At 46.2% G+C, this 22,383-nt stretch overlaps 1 protein-coding gene across 1 annotated transcript in view; it reads left to right on the top strand.

Annotated features, from left to right (window-relative positions):
- LOC146199102 (uncharacterized) overlaps positions 1-22,383 on the top strand; it is a 62,174-nt gene that overhangs the window by 26,630 nt on the left and 13,161 nt on the right. The window contains exons 11-19 of the mRNA XM_084594582.1: positions 2,051-2,237; positions 4,121-4,224; positions 6,905-7,977; positions 13,295-13,361; positions 13,573-13,672; positions 15,897-16,089; positions 16,863-17,006; positions 18,786-18,877; positions 20,944-21,029. Coding sequence (XP_084450708.1) covers positions 2,051-2,237; positions 4,121-4,224; positions 6,905-7,977; positions 13,295-13,361; positions 13,573-13,672; positions 15,897-16,089; positions 16,863-17,006; positions 18,786-18,877; positions 20,944-21,029 — 2,046 coding nt within the window. The remainder of the gene's footprint in view (positions 1-2,050; positions 2,238-4,120; positions 4,225-6,904; positions 7,978-13,294; positions 13,362-13,572; positions 13,673-15,896; positions 16,090-16,862; positions 17,007-18,785; positions 18,878-20,943; positions 21,030-22,383) is intronic.

Below are 22,383 nucleotides of genomic sequence, written 5' to 3'. Positions count from 1 at the left end.
TACTGCCGTTTGGGAGTGTTGCCATTCTTCGCTGAGAGTTGAAATGAAAAGGAAATGTGTAATTTTTTTAATATGAGAGGCTCAAGCCGTTTGAATAGTGAAAGTGCAGTGTGAATTAAGTTGAACAACTAGTACTGTTTGCAAACTATTCAGTTTTATACCAAATTCACACACTCCTGGATTTTTTTTTTTCATTTAATCTCCACACTGAAACATCACTGCATTTCCAGGTAGCAGTATTTGGCAGTTTCTGGCGCTTATCACATGAAACTAAAAATATGTAATCCTGGATATATTGAATGATTGCTTGTATAGTCAAACCCAGTTATAATCGTAGTGCCACGAAAATATCATTGTTTAGGCGATGATTATTATAACTGTGCTGAGCTGAAACCACACGGAGAGCATGACAAACATGAGAAGTTTTATTTAGAGGGAAGTAGCTTGCAGTTCTCGCTTATTTGCAAGCAGAGACCCTTAATCGGTCCGCTTTGACCGATTCATGGCAATCTTGTTGACATCTCTCTGCAGGACGCTCAACTGCTGCCCGTGGCCGAGTGAAATACGTAGTGGAAATGAAGTTCCGTAGGAACTTGATCATTTTAAGAACTTTGGGATGAGGATTGACTGGTACGGCTGCAGCGATTGCGAGCCTTTCCTGCTAGGGCTGGCTCTCAGTGCCGAAATTCAATTGTTATAACCAATCATATACTATTATGGCATTGTTATATGCAGATTATTTTGCCATAGAACACATGGTAAAGCTGATGGGGCTGCAGCTGTTCATTGTTATATTTGATATATCGTTCCAAGCGGTATTGTTATAAGTAGGTTTGACTGTATCGACCTCTCAATTGTAATGATAACCACGTGCAAAAGTATAGCAGTAATGTTAGCCTTCAACAAACTTCCGTTATATCGAACTCGCGTTGTCCTTGATCACCATTTAGGCACGGAGCCAGGTCAGCAACACAGCCTTGGGCACCTGCTGGCAACCCTTACACTCTAAAACCGCATGTCGAGGTGAACGCTAACTGCGGTTGAAAGTGGTATCAAGTCTGGCGTGCTTGTTTTATTGCTATCAATATTCGTCAGTTGAAATCTAGAAGCTGCATCCAGAGAGGATAAGAGAAAACAACTCTGCAACCATGCCTTTAAGGCCAGTCCACATAACTGCACCGCTTACAGCAAAACTCGCGCAATGAGCCACCGAGCAGCATGGATTCGTTTGCGCCTTTTTAGTTTGTAACACTTAGCATAGGACCTGCAGTCTTGTGAAACCAGTATGCTAGGACTAAGCTGGCTACGGATGGTTGTAAACGCTGCAGCTGGTGCGACATCCTTTTACAGCTGCCGCTTTCTTGTTAGGCATAGAAGGGATGGTCATGCTTGTGTTGCGTCTCAGGCTGCTGCTGTTGTGTGTCCGTTTTGCAAGCCATCCTGTTACATTTTTGCAGCCATGTGATTAGCCTTTCAGTAATCTATAATCAACTATACAAAGTTTGCTAATGATATTGCTAATAATTTTGACACACAAGGTTGTAACATAAAATAATAAAAAGACAGGAAGCGTGGGATGCAATGAAGCTTTGTTACACTAATTGAAGCCGTACTGACCTTTGTAAATCTAGCGATCTGAAATTGACAGTTTCTACCTACGCGTGGAGCTAACCTATGTGCAGGGTCTGAGGTGGGCTATGCCAAATTGCAAGTGTTAGGTACCCGTTCGTTCCGTGATTCACGGAGCTCCACGGGTAAAAAAGATATTTGCCCTTAACGAAAATGGCCACCCAAACTCGGAGAGGTTGATTACCTAGCGGGGCAGCCTACTTGTGGGGTCGTCGGAATCGAAAATTGGAGTTTTTGAAAATAGGAATCTGTTTCACATTTACACATGCATCAACAGTCAGATTTAAGGTTTTCAGTATGAAGCTGTAACGGACAGAAAATCACGGCATGTTAAAACGCCGCACTGTTTGAGGGTAGTCTTAGAAACCTTGATGTGTCAATGCTTCTTCTGCATCAGCGGTTCTGCTTTGTTCCGCAACAGTCGTCACGGTCGCTTAGAAGAGTACAGTGGCAGGGGTGACCCTAAAGGCTACGATGGGCGCTATGAAGGGGACCGGGCTGGACGCAAACGAGATGCTGGGCATCCTGACCAGCCGCCACCGCCCCCACCGCCTCACAGGGGCAGCCGGCACGACCCGCCTCCACCTGAGGAGTCTGACATGCTTGAGGTGAGCCTTGATAGGTCCACTGGCATGCTGGACACATTTGTGCGCAGGTTTGAGCTAATGCCTTACCAAATCCCTACATTCCCTTTTAGTGCTACTTTGTGCACAGTGTATATATATATATATATATATTACTTCAAATTCCCCCGAGTATGGGGCATTACATGAGGGATGGACATGGCGGTTATCAAGTGATTGCCTCTTTTTCCTGAATTGAATGGAGTTGGTAAGGTGCACAGCTTTCAGCGGGAGGCTGTTCTAGTCCCCGAGGTGATTTGACAAAAAATGGCTGTAGTGGAGAGAAGTTTCACTACGTAAGAACTTCATTGTCGTGGAATTGGTTCATAAAAATGTAAGGTATGAGCAGATAGGCTCAAAGTGTTGGTTGCAAGGAAGCAGTCATTTTTTTTTTATAACAGCATCACGGCAGATGTTTAAAGCCCAGGCGTTCTTTTTTGCTTTTCATATCACACTGAGGGGGCAACAACTTACCAAACCGTGTTGTAAGTCTATGATGCAAATGAGCAGATAGTCCTTCACAGCATAAGGATTCGAGAAGAGTTGTTGCGTCTTCTTTTAGTCTATGCTCTCACCAGGTTGCCGTCAAAACGCTTGCTTCGACTACTTTAAGCTTACTGTTATGTATGGCACAGCTCAAAGATACGGATGGTTTGTTAGAAACATTGCTGGTCAAACGGTGGAATCTTTGTAGCAAACTTGGTATGCATTTGCACGGACCTGCTCGCAGCTGATGAGATTTATTTATAGTCACCGCCACTTGCAGCTCGCTGTAAATAGTACCACATGACTAGTGACCGCTATGTCGGGGACGTGTGGGCCACACTTCAGCCGGTCTTCAGTGCCCCTTTAATTCTGTACACCAGTTATTACCACTGTTATAGCAGGAATGTTTTATTGTACCCCTTCTTTTTTGAAAGAGGTGATTAAAAAGATAAGCACGTAGTCCTACTGCGTTATCACTGCGGTACACTTTAAAAGCCTCAAGTGAAACTTATCTTAGTTGCCCAGCCGTGAAACGATGCACCAAATTTGTGCTCGGTGGTGGAGGCTGCCACTGCTACTGTATGCGATGCACCATGTCAGTCACCTTGATGAAATGATTGCTACACAGAGTTTCGGGTTTTTAACCAGTACTGTCAAACCTCGTTTTAGCAAGGAATTTTAAACAATCATAAAATAGTTCGCATATATAGTCACAGGCAAAAGCTTGTGGAATGCAAATTCATGGAACTTTTCATTGATCTACTTTGCCCGACAACAAATAATTTTTTCCCCCTTTTTCTTTTACCAGGAATCTATATCTAATAAACTATCCATTACTGTACACTCGTAAATGGAATATGTAACAAAAAGAGCTTTTTGACTTTGGTAAATTTTATGTTCTGTCAAGCCTAGGTATTTTGGTAACGTGACCAGAAATAGTTGTAAAACTGCTTCCAAGAAGCCCCTCCTACGCCGTTAAATGCATGGTACCATGCGCTTGGAACACCAGTTTCATTCATTGAATCTTCTACCTCATATCCATCTGCCTATTGTTTACTTTTCACTCAAGACCTATAAAAATGAGTGTGCTACTAAAGTGAGCCATCAGCAGCAATAAGCAGCAAAAACTATTCCATTGCCATTATCTCAACATAGTTGAAGGAAATGTCTGACAGTTCATTCTAACATGGCATTTGCTTAAAATACTTCTTGATACAAAAATTTAAGATTGTAATGTGAATGTACTTCAATTGACAGTGATAAATACTTTCCTTCCAACTTTGTCCTTGTTTGTTGTGCAATGTGTATGGCGGGGCAGTAAAGGCCCAGCACGAAAGAGCTGAGTTGACATGTAACATCTTCGGCGTGTCATTGCGTTACAGCCTGGTGAAGTGGTGCCTGACCACACGGAGCGTTACGGTGACCGAGGCCGTTACGACCAGGGCAGGGGCCGTGATGCACGCAGGATGGATCACCATCGCTCACGGCATGTGCACTCTCTGTATACCTATGTTTAAATCCGAACAGATATGTCCCGCTATGAGAAAAACCAGCGTCATAATTTGCTGTTGTTCATGTTGGGGAGATAGTGATAAGAATCCCAGCGACAGGGTGACGTCATCAAGCGGCCGCACACAGCAAGTAGAGGATCTACGACGCATCACTGAATGCATCCAGATCCATCCACAACCAGTGCGACCGACACTTCACGTGATTCACATTGTCTATAGTATTGGGGTCTCAAACACGTGGCCAGCAGACCTGTGTGTTGCGGCCTGCCAGCTCAGAAAATGTCAGCCTTTTCTCCGTAAGCACGTTCCAGCTGCACGAGGGGGCTTTACCACCAGACTTGTTTTCTAACTAAAACTAAAAGGCCTTGTCCCCTGACAGTACACATTCTTTGTGGAAACGAAAAGCGATGATGGCCTTTAATATGTGTGAACTTTGCACGGGCGTCAGGTGCCGGACAACCAGCCTCCTGCTTCTCCCAGTACATCTTTTATTTTGGGGATAAATGACCGTGGTATTTATTAAGTTTTAACTTTAGTACCTCTCTCCGAGCCATCTTGAAGTGGCGCCTGTGCAGCATTTAGATATAATCGAGCATGTTTAGCACCTGCATTGTACTTCATTAGGGAAAAGAACAGATTGTCTTAGCAATTTTTTTTTTAAGGAAGTATACGCAGCACTGAAGTCATAAGAAATGGCGAAAGAAACTTTTAAAATCATTGTATACATTTGTATGCTTCATTTTGATGCTGTCTTGAAGTTTCATTGCTGAAAATGTCTGGCCAATCAAAATGTCAGGCCTTTCACTACAATCAGGGAAGAATTAAATTGTAGAAAAAATGCTTTTGAGATACAAGACTTAAGTTTTGAAGAGTATGGTTGAATCCGGATATATCGATACTGGATAACTCGAATTTTGGTTATATCGAACTCATGGGATAACCTTTTGAAAATCTCATGTAAAAGTATAGGAAAGCTGTGTCATATATTATACTCCAATTTCATTGGTTGTTCGATACATCGAACTCTGCACCACGCAGTGGAAGGTCGCGCATTCCCCAAAGACGATCACATCACCCTTGACCATTTGCCGCGTGACATTTTCAAGCCACGTGCTGAAGGAATGAGAGAAAACAGTTTGGCGACGGCTGATCTAGAGTAGTGCCGCGCCCTTTCCCAAAAGGTGCGTGCATCTGTGATAGTTTCTCGCACCAGCACGTGACGTTTGCAAGCCATGTGCGTGAAGGTACGAGAGGAAGAGGGAGGGGAGCAGACGCAGGCAATTAAGCCATGGTGTTCGGGAGAGGGGAAACAAAACGATAGAGTGAAGTGCAAGGGCGTGCCCATTCTTCTGCCGAGCTTGCTTTCTTCCCTTCCTCTCTCTTTCCCGGTCTTCACTACGCATGTGCCGGCAAGCCAGCTCAGCCCATGGCAGATAGAACATTCCGGTGTGTGTTGTGAACCTTCTGTGCACGGCTGGTGACGTACAATGTGCGTCTTGTGTCATCGTGCTGAACATGCGGCGTAGCGTAAGCTATGCCGGCTGCGCACGTTAAGAAGCGGCAGATTAGTTTTGTTTTGTTTTTGCGAGGTCGTGCTGAACATGGGGGGGGGGGGGGGGGGGTAGCTTAAGCTATGGTGGCTGCGGATGTTAAGAAGTGGCAGATTGTTTTTTTTTTTCTTTTTTTTTTTTTTTTTTGTGAGAGTCGACCATTCTTGCATCTATGAATCTACGAATGCACGCAGTCAGCTGTGATCATGACAGCAGCTTTTAGTACTGCTCTCTTCAAACGGCACTTGCAGTTTTCACGCTTTTCAATGATTTTGTGTTAGTGGACTCCGCCCACCCCAAATGTGCCACAATGAATCGAACCAGGCTTGTGCAATCAAGGCATCACGGGCACTGTGCCAAGTCCTCTCCCCGCCACGGCAGGAGCTAACATCAAAAGTATAGTCAAAAGATAAACACGCTGGGATGTTATCGCTGCACAGCGTCTTGGCGCGCTGCCAATAAATCAGCTGTGTGTGCATCGGCCGAAACGGAGGGATGCGCCACGAACGCTTTTTTTTTCGGTGGGTTAATTATGCGAGTGGGTTGATTACGCAACAATACGGTATTAACCATTTTTCACGATCGCAAGCGGCGCCTCAAGCCGATTTTTGTATCGAAAAATAATCTTCCTGTACCTTATGTCAGCTACCAAGCCTTGCAAACTGACCAGCCGGCTTTACTTCCATAGCTGTAATTTGATTTTGTTTTATGCTTTTGCCACTCTGCCATGACTTATCTGAACTTGTTACTCTAGTCTTTTTTCACCTTGTTTTACCTGCTGTTTCTATTTTGTGTTTTTATCTTGTTATTTTCTGTATTTTTTTTCTATACTTCTATATTACTTTTATATTTATGATGATGTATGACTGCTGAACAACCCTTTACCCCCTCCCCGCCCTCCCCCCCTTATGTAATGTCCCGAACGGGACCTTTAAGGGTTAATAAATGATGATGATGATGAATTATCGCTATATCGAACTATATCACGATGCCGTTCGTGTTCGATATATCCGGGTTTGACTGTAGTTATAATGGTACTTCCGGTGGGGTGGAGTAGTGTATGTTTCAAACCTGTCTGATGAATGTGTGGTGTGGCTACATCCAGGTCGCCATCTCCCGCCCTGGCCGGCCTGCCGCCACGTAGCCGCATGGACATGGAGATGCATCGCATGGACTACCCGCACTCGCCTCGCTCACGAAACCAAGACAGTCGGGTCAAGTCAGACCTGAGGGGCCCTGACGGCCGACGCGGTGATCCCTACCTCCGTGGCGCCGACCCCAGGGGAGATCCTAGGGGAGACCCCAGGGGCGGGGACCTGCGGCGAGACCCCCGGGGGGGAGACTCGCGGGGAGACCTCAGAGGCGACCTGAGGGGCGACTCTAGGGGCGACCTGCGAGGAGGTGACCCCTACCGCCGGGGGCTTGACCCTCGGGGTGATCAGGGCAAGCAGGACCTCCGTGGCGGGGACTACCATGGCCGGGGCGACTTCCACGGCCGAGGAGGCGACCTCAAGCCAGACTACCATGGCAGGGGTGACCCCTACACCAGAGGTGGTGATGGTCGGGGGCCGCCAGACCCCTACGGCCGTTCAGACTATCGCGACGGTCGCGACCCACACTCGCGCATGGACTTGCGCGGCAAGGACTTGCCCCCGCCGCCGCGCATGGACCGTGGGGACCTTCCAGGCTACGACCCACGCCCTGATGACTATGGACGCCTGGCTGAAGACTATTACGCACGCATGGATCGCCGTGGTGGAGATTACTACGCGGACGGCTACGGGCCTCACCGCTCAGAGCTGAGGGACCGCGGTGGGCGAGACCTTCGGCGATCGGAGCACGTGAGTCGTATGGATGCCAGAGGAGGAGGAGAGCCACGGGGTCGCCTGGAGCCCGGTGGAAGGGGCGAGCCCCGCCGCAATGACTCGCGGGGTCGTGATGAGCGTGGCTATGGGTCGTCGCGCCTCGAGCCACCTGGCCCTCGAGGCCGGGTGGATCCACGGGATGATGGGTCAAAGATAGGTGGCCGGGGCGACCCATACGACCGTGGAGAACCACCATACAGGGGCGGTGGAGAGCCCGGCCACCGGGGAGAGCCAAGGGGCTCGGATTCCAGGGGGGATCCCGGGAGGAGAGGAGGCGACTACAAAGGCCGTGGGGCCGCTCCTTCCAGGATTGGTAAGTTGCCCTTTGTAATATATTAATTTTCCTATCGAGTTTGCAGGTCACTGATTTTACCCCACTGACAAGCTTCAAAGCACTATTCATTGCAGCACTTTATTACTGATCAAACTTTTCTCCCATTTCGATGTCAACAGCTGAGGAATAGCTATGATGTCAAACTGTGGTATAGAGTATTCCAAGTTAACATCGTTATCGAAGGTGTCACTATATCTCCGACCCATAGTCATCAAATTGGTGGCAACGCTGGAATCCGAATTGATAGTGACATCCGGTTCTGCAGTTTCCACCCATCAGATGACTCGTGGTCGGTGAGATGGACACACTTTTGATAACGACGCCAACTCAGAATGCGGACCTAGGTCATATGAGGGATGAAAAAAACTGGCTGGCGCAAAAGAAGGCATTTATATAGCGCTTGCCACTCTGATTCGCTCAATTTGCCTTATGTTCCACGGCACTGCACACAACTCGTAATGAAGTACATTTCTCTGTGAACATCTGCAGCTTGCCGTTATCGCCTGTTAGCATCTGCCGTCAGTACATTCTGCTTGTTGCCTCCTGTGTGCACGCTGCCCAGCGACATGCACCTCCACCCACCTTTTCCTTGCCTTTTTTTTTTTCTTTTACTACAAACATGTCGCGGTTTGGGGGCTGGTAAATATTGGATGCTGCATGGAAACAGCATTCAAGAAGCACCTACGTGTTGTCCAACTAGCCTTCAGTTGGGAGTGGACACCGTGGGCATCAGCAGGATTTTGTCTTGGAGGGACAAACTCCCTCTTTCTCTCTCTTTTAGAAGTTCTCAAGATTGCCAAATTTTTCGCTAAATGAATTTACTGAAGGATTTTTTTCAGAGCCCTCCACTACGGCGTCTCTCATAGCATGAGTCTCTTTGCGAGGTTAAACCCCACAAACCATGTATCTTAAATGTGCTTACCTGTTTATCGTTCCAAATCGGCTCCCATTAGTCTTAAACAGCAGCTAGCTGGAACAAATTTTCAGTCATGTCGAGCTGAAACTACCGAGATTCTCCTGTACAGTGAAACCTTGCTTATTCAAACAGCCGGTGTGGTCTTAACGAGCACTATTAACGGCTTCGTATGCTGTGGGTTTCTTAACTGCTAATTGGGTGCCTTTTTTTTTCGAGGTATAACCGGCAGGGCGAGGGATCGGCTGGACAGCCCTCCTTAAACCGGAATTTTATGTAGCATTCATCTGTGCATCTCTGACGTGTTATTGGCCATGCATTAGCCAACCAACCAAGCCCAGCTGCAGTTAGTTTTTGGCAGTAATTGTGCTTCGCTGGTTATTTCGTACCATTTACCTTAAGAGTAAAACAGAGAAGGCAGCAACTAATTGACTGGCTCTGCAAATAACTCTCATACTAGGTCAGCACTTTGACTATATCACTCATTTTGCTGTGCGATGTCAGTGCACGTTAAGGGGGGATGTGGGTCTTAAAATTTTTTTTTTTATTCTTGGTCCAATCTGAATAAAACTTGACAGCCTTGTTCAGTTTTTCACACTGATTTCAAATCTGTAATTAGATTTGTGATAGCTGCACTGGTTCATGAAATTCTGAGGTTTAAAAGGAAACAATAGTGGTAATTTCTTACGGGACTTTTTGACAATTTTGCCTTTTAAAATGCAAAAAGCAAGTATGTGGCTGTAATGCCAAAGACATGCTGTAGGGGGTGATGCTATTTTTGTTCATTTTAATGCAATTTATAGGCAGAAAACTGGACCAACATTTACAGTGAATAATTTCGCTCAAATTTCCTCTCATTACTATCCTAATTTGTAATTAGCAGAGTAATGCTACAATGATATAAATAGCATCACCCCCTAGCATTTTTCCTCGTGATTACAGTGATACCATATTTATTATTGTCACTCAATGACAACATAGAAAAAAAGCCCGTAAGATTGAGTGCGGTGTCCAAAAACATCGAACTGAGAAAAACGCATTTGAAGTTTTAGACAACTGTAACTTTTGCTAGAATGCAGGTACAACAATTTAAATAGCATCATTGTGTAGCCCTGCTTTTCAGAAAGAAGGCCATACTAAATATGTAACTGTAGCTTCTCATAAAATTGGCAAATCCCAGCCATAAAGCCATGTACGTACCCCTAGACCAGCATGAGAAACTGAATTTAGCATTTGAGGTGCCCGTTTCAGTGCCCTCCAAGATAAATAAATGCCCAAATTGTGTAAGAAAACAGCCTTGCCATAGACAGACAAACTTACACGAAGTTTAGGTTGAAACATGGTGGCATGTTTATTCAAACGGCTGGTCACTGTCCCAGAATAACTGTTCTATAGCAGACCAGGGCTATACGCAGGATCCCTTGTTGGCTTGTGTCGCTTAGCAAACCTTGCCTTGGCAGCACTGTTCTCCTGGTGTTCTTTCCGAGACTTCTGTAGCCTGTTTCTATCCTTCTCAAGGCTGCGGCGCACCAAGCAATTTCCAGCACTGTAACCGAGCTTCTCGGCAATTTGTGTGCTGCTTTTGACGGCTCCCTGGTTGAAGCGGCTGATAGCCTCAGCCACTGCTCTTTCAGTGCTGCGCAGTGAGGCATGCTGACTTTTTGGGACCTGATCCCAGATCATGGCATGGAGACTTTCATTTGAGTTCTGTGTGATCCCATCACTGCACCGCTTCAACAGGGCATCGTCACTCAGCCTCCTAAACACAGGCTCCAATGCCTCGCAAACGAAGCCAGGCAGGCTGTTTTTGTGTGGTGGCGGCTCCTCATTCATAGCCACGGCCCTGTTATATCTGCACCAAGACTCCGGGCCTTCAGGGCAGAATTCGTGTCTTGGTGCCTCATCCGTTGACGACATGTGGTGCAATGTAGCCTGGACTGCTTTCTGCATGCCCGGCACATCGTTTCTGTGGCTCCGTAAGGCATAGCCATAATAACTCGTGATTTTTTTAATCTTTTCTTGAGTGAGCCTTCCTTTCCCACCAAGTGGCTGACCTTGGGCTTTTTTTTTTGTCGACAAGGGTGCGCAGGGCAGCTCCCATGCGTTTGTGAACGTGGTTTATACAGTCCTTTTTATCCACTTTTATGTACCCATATACTTCATCTTCAGTCAGGGCATGGTACGTCCGGCTATCCCCATCAGACAGCATTGTTGTGTATCGCAGCTTGTGTTTTACAAGAGACCGCCGAAACAAGCACAGGGCTGCTTCAACTTCCATCTGGCCAGCCTTGCAGTCAACGTTTTTTTGGCAAAGTGGGGCATGCTGGACCAGCCAGGCTGCATGTCCTTCTTCATTTTCTTTAGGGCCTTTTGTGCAGCCGAGGCAAAAGTTTGATAAAACAACATGGTCTATTACAAGACCAGTATACATCTCAACGATGCACCCCACACAGATGTGGGAACTGTGTCCACGAGTCAGCCAGGTGCCGTCATACACTACGTCGATGTTTCCTGGCGCGTTGCCGAACTCCGTATATAATTCCTTGATGCGAGCAACGCTAGCGGCCTCGCACTCGGTAGCGGTCGCAGTGCAGGCTTCTTGCATCATCTTCATGTGGCCCTGATAAGTTTTGTGATGCAAGCCGCGGTGTGATATATTCATCACGGCGAAAAAGTCGGACAGGGCTGTCGCTCCCTTGCCGATGCTGTGAATAGCTTTCATAGCGCGCACATTCACCTCAAAAGCAGTTATCTTGGCATCAGTCGCACCGGCCACCCTCGGAGATGAGAAACGCTCATCACGCAAGTCGCAGGTGTTACAGGACAGCACGAGCTTTGCACACAGCCCATACTCTGGGCCCGACTTCGATAAAGTCACGCTTTGCGTGCCACACTCAGGGCAAAGCACAAGCCCAAGGAACGTGTTCACCGCGGCTAAGTCCACGATGATGAATTCCGTAGAGTTTTCCTTGTCGCTGTCGCTCGCCTGCAGATCGATGTCTAGAAGCTTGAACTTGCGTTCTGTTGCGCTCTGCGACGCCAGATGCTCTTTCACGTCCGCAGCATTTCTCGCGCACTCGGCAGACTCACCAGCAGAATAAAATACTGTGTCGATGCGGTCTTTGGTGCCTCCAGAAGCATCCGTTGACGGTTCAGTAACTCCAAATGTACTGCAGCTGGGCTGGCTAAGCAGAGAACAGGCCGGTTCAGATGCAACAGGCGATCGTGGTAGCGCGCCGTCGTCCGGGGCAGCTGGCGTCAAGGCAACGCCGTCGTCCTTCGGCCGCGCGTTCCATGGACGCTTTCGTTTCTTCCCGTACGCTTGACGCGTCTTCTTCTTTAGACGAGCGTCTCCAGCCATTCCGGCACAAAACAGAAATGTACTACTGTGTCGAGAAACACGATCGGAAACCAAGACGCGCAAAGCGGCAGTCACGGCGGCGAACGTAGAAAAAAAGAAGAAAAAGGCATGACGTGCCGGTCGCGCCAGCCAATGGGAGGCGCGGAACGGGACGCTTGAAACGCGCGCGCCCCACGAGCCAATCAGCGGCCCGGAAGTTTCCCTCAGAAAACCGGCTAGGGCGGCCGTTCTGTTTGAGCGACGCCATTTTGAAAGGCCGCAAAATGCGCACAAAGAAACCAGCTTCGAAACAAGCCCAAAATGGCGCCGATCGGCCGGCTGCTTTGCTCGTGGCGCGCGCGGGAAGTTCGAACAAATTTTGTCCTTTCTCGGTCATTTCGGGGCTCCCTTGGTGTTTTGAAAACAGATTTTAGCGCATTTCCCGATCAAATTCAGCGTTAATAATTTAATGGCAGGTGCTTGAAGGTACAAACAATCCGAAAATGAGTTTTTCTCAAAATCGATTTTTTGGCTATTTTTGACCGTTCTAAGACCCGCGTCCCCCCTTAAAGAACCCCAGGTGGTCGAAATTTCCGGAGTCCTCCACTACGGCGTCTCTCATAGCCTGAGTCGCTTTGGGACGTTAAACCCCACAAACCAACCAACCAACCATTATTATAGGTATGCTAGGAATGCGTTGCTGAAGGAGTACGCTGCACATTGCACCCCAAACATTCGCTCTTTGTCATCTTGCTGGGTGAAGAAAAAAAAATGCTTGCCAAGACATAATGCAGACAGTGTGTCTACGCGCGTAGAATGTACGAGCACATTGGATGTGACCACTATACCACAAATATAATCTTTGTCATTTGCACAACCAAGATTCTGGTTGTCGTACGTCATTAGTGCAGTTGATGATTTACTTATCGTGGGTCAAACTTGACCATATATAGTATTTATAACGCATAATGTTTGTCTTGAAGACTGTACCTATCTGTGATGGGTAATGGACTTCACTCTCTCATTTTTAAAACCTTTTTCAGACGACTCTGGTCCAAGCCGTTACAGCCGAAGAGATGTGGATCCTCTTCTCGACTCGAGAGACTCGAGGTAAAAAAAAGAGTAAAAAAGTAAACATCGTAGAATGCATTCGAGGTTGGAACTTCAGAAATAGATTTTAATGTAGTTCAGCTTTAGGGCAGAAGTGATCGAAGTTGTATGTGTTCTGAAACTTGCGGAACAGGTTTCTTTGCATTGTGCAGACGTAGTCGGAGGTTCTTCTCAATTCTGAAGGCTAATACTACCAGAGTTGCTGTTGCAGGTCGGGTCCTAGCCGGGACGGGCGCGGGGGGGGACGGTCTCGTTCCGTCTCACCCAATCGCGGTTATGAGCGCAAGAGGCTGCCAGCTAGGAGTGCCAAGGTAAGTGTGGGCCCTTGCCTGTTTTTTATTCTGTGGGACATTTCTCCGCATTGGGCATGTTTATGATGCTTTGGGATTAGTACCATCAGTGCATTCATCTAAAAAAGTGGTCGACAACCCAGTAAGTGGAGTGAAATGTCAGTTGAATACGCAAAAATAATAATGTGTGTTTATTTGCCTGTTTTAGAAATTAATTTGTCGATACCGAGAAATTTATTTGATTGGCATAGTAAGGTATAATCGTGAGCTGCTTGTTTTTTTTTTGTTTTTCTCATATTTGCGTGAAGATTGGTGGTTTGTTTTCGGCCCAGTTTTTTGCAGTTACTGCATTGTATCTCGGATGATGCCTTAATGCTCAGTAGTATACCTATATGGTGACCACGTAGCCCTAAAGATGTTTGCCAACTCGATCAATGCTAAATTTTGTTTATTGCTGGCCTAATTCTTTAACAGGAAGCCCCTGAAAAGATGCTGGACTTTACATGTAACCAAGAATACAATACTTTTTTGCCATCACTAGCAGTATTATGTATAATTCCTCTTCTGATACTACAGAACACTTCAGCTGCAGTGCTGGCTTCGACTGACTTCTTGCTTTGCTCTTCTTCTTGAGCTCTAATGCTTTGGTACTCTGTGAGGAAGCTGCTAATTGGGTCTAGCTGGAAGTAAGTAGCGCCGTGTCCCTAAAGAGCTTGAGTGCATATATTTCATTGTCATTAAGGGGCTGCCACAAGAGTCTGCTGTAACACGGCAGTAGCGTGAACATAAACACGCGCAATGCTGGTCTGTAGCCAGTGCGTTACTCTCCCACAAAGGAAACATACCCGCTGGCATCAGCATCTGCCACCAAGTTGAGCTTATCAAAAGTTTTCCGCTTTTTTTACAGCTTGGTTTTATTATACAGGAAAAAGTAATTTTGGTAATTAGTTACTTTTAATGTGTTACGTACAGCTCTGTTCAGAATGTTGCTTGCATTATACAGGTAAACCTCTATGTAATGAACTTCCACGTTGCGGATTCGTGGATATTAAGAAGTTTTTTAATTCTCCAGCGCCGCCCCCACTGAAGCGTGTGCATTTGAAAACTCTGTGTAAGGAACATGTCGCGGCGGTTGGCCTTGATATAAAGAACACGCGGCGCCAACTATCTCTTAGCTAGTGCTGAATTACTGGACACTTGGCAGAACCCTGCAATATTCATGACAATAATTCACGAACTATCGTGAGAAGAAAGTCTACAATAGCAACGAGTGACCGCAGTTGAATAATGCGCCGTGTTTCAGTGCCGACGGCGCGTGTACGTGGCAAACTCGGAAGTCTTGGTGCTTTCGCTTTTGGAACGTAGCGCTACATTACTCCATGCTAAAAAAAGCAGTGAAATATAACAGAACAAAGAAAAAAGACGGGGAGAAGCATTCTACAGTGCGCCTCTAATTGTACAACGCGGTGTAGACGCGCTGTGCGAAGTGCGGCGGAAATGAAGGCTGCTGCAGTAGTCACGCCACGCCCTCAGGACGATCACAAGATGTTTCACCGCCTCTGTAACTTCAAATAATTCTGATTTACTGTAAATATTTTCAAGGCGGTTTCCCTTGGAATCGATTTTCAATTTGGTTTTCGTTATGCATTGTCCTTTTGAGTCGTGATGTGAAAACTGCATATAACGAATACCTGTAAGTGACAGAAAATTATGGACATTGTACAATTTCGTTATACTAACCAGGTTTAACATTATTTAGAACCAAGCTGCGGAGAATATAGTGCGACTTCTCTTATAATAATATCCCGTCCCGTCCCCCATCTGGCTCTTCAACGTAACTAAAGCGAACCTCGCCGCTAGGCTTGCAAACTGATGAGAGAAGCCAGCTTTCCACTGACGCTAGGACAAAGCCTGCAGCATGCAATGTGCAAAGGAGATGACGACTGTCGAAAAAAATGTGCAGTGAGCCATTTACAGAGAGAAAACACTGAGTGTGTTGTGTGGAGTGTGGAAATAAAATAGCAGCGAACGGGTGCAGAACTTGGAAGCACATTGTCATGTGGCAGTGATGTTGAATTTTTTTGTTGTTTTCACTGTTGTTTGTGGCAATAATTCTGTAACGTCAAAAAAAGGGAAAGTGTCTGTCAACATGCATTGCTGGGAAAAATTCTCAATTCCACGTTATCTTGCATCGGGGAAATGATAGGGCTTAGCCATGTCTTTGCTGTTCGGCTTCCGCTGGTAGGAGGTCTCCAAGCGCGGCGAGGTTGACGGCAAGCCGGAAGTGGACGAGATCAGAGAAGGCTCAGGCGGGAGCCGGGCTTCGTCCCCGCGGCATGCCCGTGAGAAGGCTCCAGCCGCCAAGACCAGCCGCAGCAGCAGCCAGGATGAGGCTCCCGATAGACCTGACCAGTCACCTGACACCAGCATACCTGAAGGTGGGCGCAGGGTGCTCTCAATTGGGAGGCCGTAGGCTTTAAAAAAAACCCCACAGGGCGGCGCACGCTTGCATGCGCCTTGTGCTTGGCTCGTGCGGGGTGGCAATGCTGGCTTCTGCAGCATGCCTGCTGCATTGGGCATGTGCTGTGACTATTTAATGCTAGGCACAGAAGCTCCAGCATGCATGTTGCTGCTGGGCTGCTCTAGTTTTGCAGGCAACACAGTGAAGATTCTTCGGGGACAGGTGAAGTGTTTAATTAGCCACTTCCGCAGGGTGTGCTTTTGAGGCATGTAATGGGGCATTTGTGATGCCATTTATGAGCTTAAAGAATCTGGAGAATGTGTAAGTGTGTCATTCTCACTGTTTCAGGACCTTGACAGCCTTTTATTTATTTATTTTTTTGGCACATTAAGGGGCCGTATAGTACAACTCAAAAGGGTGGCTTTGCGGTGTGTGGAATTTGACTAGACTGTACACCTGCACGAGGCATAGGGTGGTTTGGATCTGAGCGCAAGCGACATTTGATCCAGCGCACTATGTATCGTGCACTTTCAACACAATAGCTGCGCCACTGAAGCTTAGGGAACATGGCCTGCTCTCAAGTGTGCATCACGCTTTTTGAATCTTGCTATCCTCTCAATTTGCCGCACTCTTCCCCTGTGCTGCTCTGTTGAAACGTTCGGATGAGTTATTTGGAAAGAGGACGCGGCCCTCCTTCCCCTATTTGCCCTTAGTTGAGCCCTGTGTCACTGTGATGTGTGGTGCACGCAGCGGCAGTCCCTAAGGTGAAGGTGGAGGTGGCGTCCCCCGTGAGCGAGGACAGTAGCGGGGAGTCGCCCACCAAGGCAGAGATCTCTGACAGCAGCAAGCACATGGTGCTCGTCGAGGAGTGCAAGTCTGAGGACGACAATGAGGGTGTGTGTCTCTGCCTACGGATGCCACTTGTCACATCTGCCCTCCTTCCATCTGTGCAGTCCACTGGCATAATTGCCCTTCTGTCAGTACTTTGAAATGGGCACATTTTCGATTCGAGCAGTACGCGCTGTCCAAGTCCGACACCCCATACTGCATCAGTGGTGAAGGAGAGGTCTTCTAAGGCTTCGCTCTATATTCTGTCCAAGTGCGATGAGTTCTTGGACTGAATTAGAAGCATTGGTGAGATGATTTTCAAGCAATAAGTGGCGTGCCCAGGGCCCTCAGCATATTGGAAAGAACTTCAGTGTGGTTGAATAGTTCACTCCTCATAACCAGTGACTAAAGCAAATCAGTCACACTTGTAGAAACTTTGCATAGTTCTCGCTTTTCAAAAAATGTTTGCCGTTGCTCTCTTGAGTGTTGGAAGTCTTGCCTTTTCCTTTGTTGACGAGATCAGATATATTTCTTCTATTTGTGGCTAAAGATGCGGCATGCACAATTTCGGCCTATGCACAGCTTTCGCTGTGAAGCATTTTATGGCTATTGGAAAAAGAGGAGTGACGGCTGGCAGTGGCGATGCAGGACTCCTTCGTGGCAACTAGGTCCTGTGTACCTGAACTTTGTTTTATCTTTTACAAAGAGTACTAAAAAAATTTTAGTGGTGTAGAATTATGGTTTAGCCTTTTTTATTTGCATACCTTCAAGACCCTCGGTCATTATAGAGAAGAATGGGTGAACAGAGCAAAATATTAAAAATCAGTTGCAGCTTTCTTGAACATGATGTTATTGGTGGTGGCAGTGATGGAGGCAGGAATGTGGTTTAAATCGTTATTTGTGTGTTTCAAGATGAATCGGAGTACAGCGTGCGTCACCCTTGTGTAGAGTACTCGAGCAGTGCTCATCAGTGGACACAAATTGAAATCTGGAAGTACCCCGTCATGTCCGGCTAGTGCTCGTCTTGCTTTCAGGTCTTCTGTGGCTCAACTTCTGTGCAAGCGTCACAACCCAACAGAGTATCGATTTTTATGCTGGAAAGTGGGCCACTTTGGCACTTCATGCAAGGGTGACATAATCTGTGCGTACCAGCAATTGCCTGATGGAATGCGACGTGATATAAAGCTTTAAGTTTCAGAGAAGTTGGAGCATATGAAAAATGGTGGCACAAATAGCTGGATGTGCAGTTAGCAATTTTCGGCATGACACCAACATGCTTGTTCCAAGAGAGACTGCGCAGTAAGGTACTTATTTGAGCCACCCACAGTGAAATCTCTTTGATACGATCCTAGTTCCTACATTTTTCGGCACAACACGTCGCTTTTTTTCTTGCTAGGGCTATTCCATATAGAGGCAATGCACTTCTGTTTGGCTAATGCAATTTTATTTTCACATGGTTTTAGATAATAGTACGATCATGACCATGCACGGAAAACTTCTGCAGTTTCAGTTTTCTCTCCAAGAGGTAGGGAAGAAAATTCCCTACTGGGGAGCAGTAATCTGTGACATGTGTAGCTACGTTTTGTTTTCTTTTCAAAATTTTCAATTTTCTTAGGGGGCCTCTCAATTTCACTTCACATTAGTCTGTAGAGCTGACATATAACCAAGATTAAACTGTAAATCTAATTGTAGGGGTTAATCAAATGATGCAGTGTCCTCATTAACTTTTGGAGTCATTAAGCTTCTCTGACCTTGTGTGGCACCGTGATGAAATATTATTAGATGGGAAGTTGGTTTTGTTCTCAGCATAATTCGTTATGCTTTGTGTCCACTTCCTTTTCTCAGAGGGCCAGGAAGTGAAGGCTGCCATTTCCAGTACATACAGCGACTGGAGTGATGATGATGATGACCTCTTGGTAATGGGTGACCAGCAAGGGGTGAGCATTATTGTATTGCATCATATTAGTGCGTGCTCTTTTAAATGCAGTAGCAGAATAGTGCAGAGCACTTTCTAGAGTTTGTTTGTTGAACGCAGCGCAGCAAGCTGTGGCACTGGAAACTGTGACACAGTAGACAAACTGCAACGTTTGATAAGCTGTTAGCTCATCGGCACAGCAGTCACTTTTATTGCCAGGCTCATGATAGCCTTAGTTTCTTGTTATGCTAGAGAACCCCAAACACGAAGGAACTCGAGCTGGGCAGCATACTTTCATCTACATGGCTAACCACAGTGCCTTGTGGCACAATAGACTCCCTTTAAGACAAATTAAGACTAGACTAGAAAATTTGTTCGTCTTATCAGAAGTTCATTTTAAGAAGTGCGCATAAAAATATATGTTAACATGCTAGATGTGTCCAAATATATGTTACATAAAAAAACAATCGATAAAACAGCCTTTCAGGGAGAGAATAATTTCAGATAAGGCATTTATTGCACTATGACTGAAGTAAGCTAAAGACGGAGCATGAAATCAGCTCATGGTATCCTACTTGAAAATTGGATTTATTTAGTTTTTTTTTGGTCACAGTTTAATTTTTTTCACTATGCCCGACACCGGCTGCTATGTTCGTGCTTCTTAACATGACTTTGAGGTATGCTTTTTTTATTTTTATGTGAAATCATTACTAGTTTCATTAGGTGAAATTCCTGTAGCAACCATTGCTTTCCCTCTCAGGGTCTGAAAAAGATAACTCCTCACGCTGTCTCCAAACGAGGCGCATGTACTGTTGCGTGGGGTCTTTGGAGTTTGTGGTCGTTCCGAAAGGTCATCCTAACCGAAAGACACACGAAACAGTTAGACTTTTTTACATTGAGTCTTACAAGAGACGGACCATCGTCTCTTGTCCATCTCCTCTGTGGATTATCAGAGTTCATCTTACTGGCACCATAGTTTGATCAAACCCCATAAACAAAATTCAACCCTCATATATATTTGATGCTAGGTGGTTATAAACCAAATGAGACTTAGTTCTTTAATTGTAAGAGTTCTAAGGGTAGCCTTTTTTTAATATGGTTGATGTTGGCAAGGCTGAAGGGCAAGTTCGAATTAAATAAGTGCAAATTAAAGAGATTTTGCTGTTTGTGAAATTTCGTTAGCAAGCTAAAAGCTGGATTCTTTGCTTGGCATCCTAACAAGGAGCAGTGGTCGAGGTAAATGGTGTACATCAGGAATTCTGTCAGTTTATGGGGATTAATTCTCGCAAGAATGCGCCACGAGGGGGCTAGACGCTACAGTCGCCTTCTAGCCCTGATGTGCCAGCCCTAGCAGACAGAGCTGTGACCCCCAACCCGCAGTGCGAGAAGTGGCCACTGCGGCGGGTTCGGGTAAGAGGGGGCAAACACCGAGTTACGTACTCGAACAGAGTTTATTGTGCTCGAGTACACGGCAAGAGAATAGCAATCAAGAACAACCACCGTGTAGCGAGTGAACGCTGCATACGGGGATGAAATAAAAATCACCTAGTGGGGAAGCGCGCCAAGGAGGTGAGAGGAAGTCTTCTCACCTGACATGGCTTCGTGTTCACATCCCGTTGCGGTAAGTGCGTACGTTCAGTGGGCGATTCTTGGTGACGGCGGTGGTCTCCCTGGCAGAAATCATGAACCGTGCATGTGCGAGCTCAACCGCCAAAGAACTCCGAGCTCAATGAGACGGACGCGCTCCTCGACTCGAACATGGGAAAGGAGATCTCCCGGTTACGCCGGCAGGAAAGAAGGAAGCTCGCAGCAGCGTCGCCAGGAGACCGGGAGGCAGCGGGTGGTGGCCAGCATGCCCTCTCCTCCGCCAACCTCTCTACCTGCGCGTGCGTAATCACGCGTGTTAATTACGCGCGGCCGTTATAATGGAGGCAGGGGATTGTGAATCCCCACAAGTTCTACTCGTTGGTCGTGGTTTTCATCGGTGAAATTTCTCCTGCGACACGGTTTATGTGTGTGGGATCTGCTAATGCCTTTTTGTTTGCTGATTTTTGTAAATGATACTATTAAAATCCCTATTTCCGCTAGGACTTTATCAAAAAGGAGGCATCGTCAGACACTCACACAGATGCTGCTAGCCAGGACAAGCCAGAAGATGCTGGTGATCCGAACCTGTAAGTGGGACACTCAGAAGCGCTGCCATGTTTGTGGCGTGACCTCTTGTATAGCGGAAAGGCCTGGTCATAAAAATGTGTGAATTCATACACTGAGATGAGCTCTTTTTCAAGCTGTTGCACAGATTGCCAAATTAGATAACCTCTCCCAGTTACACGAGTACACACTTGGATATAGTGAAGTGAAACTGCTGTCTGAGCTTGCCATCAGTAGGCTACGTTTTTCTTTTCTTTTGTTTATAGTAAAGACATTTTCAATAAAAGCAGGTTGTAGTAAAGTTTGCCTGGCCGTGCGACATAGTACTTCCCACAAAATGTCACGACACGCGTGCAACCTAGGATCACAAAACAATTTTTTTTTTCTTTTTGAAAAATAAAAACAAATGACAATAAAACGGCACTTTTTAAGTTGGTGTAACCACTAGGCTCACGAGCTGTGAGGAGAAGCCAGCTTTACGAGTGCTTTAAAGCCTTGAGGCAAATCATGCTGTGTGCAGGGGAAAAAAGTTACAGCTGTCTACAAATGTGGAAAGAAGGCGGCACGGTCCATTGAGAAAGAGAGAGTAAACGTGCAGTTACAAGTCGGAGAAGGGAAGAAGCGGCTGAACATTTGCAACACCGGGCACAGTGTCGTGGCAGGGCATTTAAACGGCAGGTTCAGTTTTGCCGCGCTTGACTGTGTCGCACGCATTTCTCTACTGCTGCCGTTTAAATGACAGCGATAGCAGGATACGGTGCCCTGTTATGCGAACATTTGGTTTTCACATGAAATCAAACTCGTGTTGGACATATACTTTGCCATGTTTTATTCATGCTAAAGTAGTACTTCCACGGGATGTAAACAAAATCGAAAATGGGATAACTGCAAGAAAAAAAATTGTATAAAGAGACAATAAGAGAAAAACCGCAGGTATTTCTGAATGTTTTATTTTATATAACAGCAGGACTTGTTTAGTAAGTGACAGTTTAATTACTGGAGAGTGTCATCAGGGCATGTCATCACCAACAACTGATACTGTATTAACAACTCTGATATATTAAATATATTTTTGCACGTCTGATTGATGACCAAAAGATTAAAGATTTGATTTTACAAATTTACTAACCAGTTTTAGTATGTTCATGGTAGGGCTCCCACTCGGACAATAAGACGTTGTTTTATGTGTTTGTTTGAAGCCAGCTGGATTTGCAGAGAGAAATAAAGTAAAGATGGCCAAGCTGAGCCAGGCCTGAATTTCCAACTCTTGGCGGCACGAACAGATAAGCTTCGTCAGCCACTGCACAAGAGCACTGTGCCATCATCGCAGCCAAACTCTTGCGCTGTGCATTGCATATCGGCGCCTTGAACAACTGC

The sequence above is a fragment of the Amblyomma maculatum genome, chromosome 2, assembly GCF_055883805.1.
Source record: "Amblyomma maculatum isolate TAMU_Amacu chromosome 2, ASM5588380v1, whole genome shotgun sequence".
NCBI classification, from domain to species: domain Eukaryota; kingdom Metazoa; phylum Arthropoda; class Arachnida; order Ixodida; family Ixodidae; genus Amblyomma; species Amblyomma maculatum.
The sequence above is the reverse complement of the archived record's forward strand: the minus strand, read 5'-3'. Positions and strand labels throughout refer to the sequence as shown.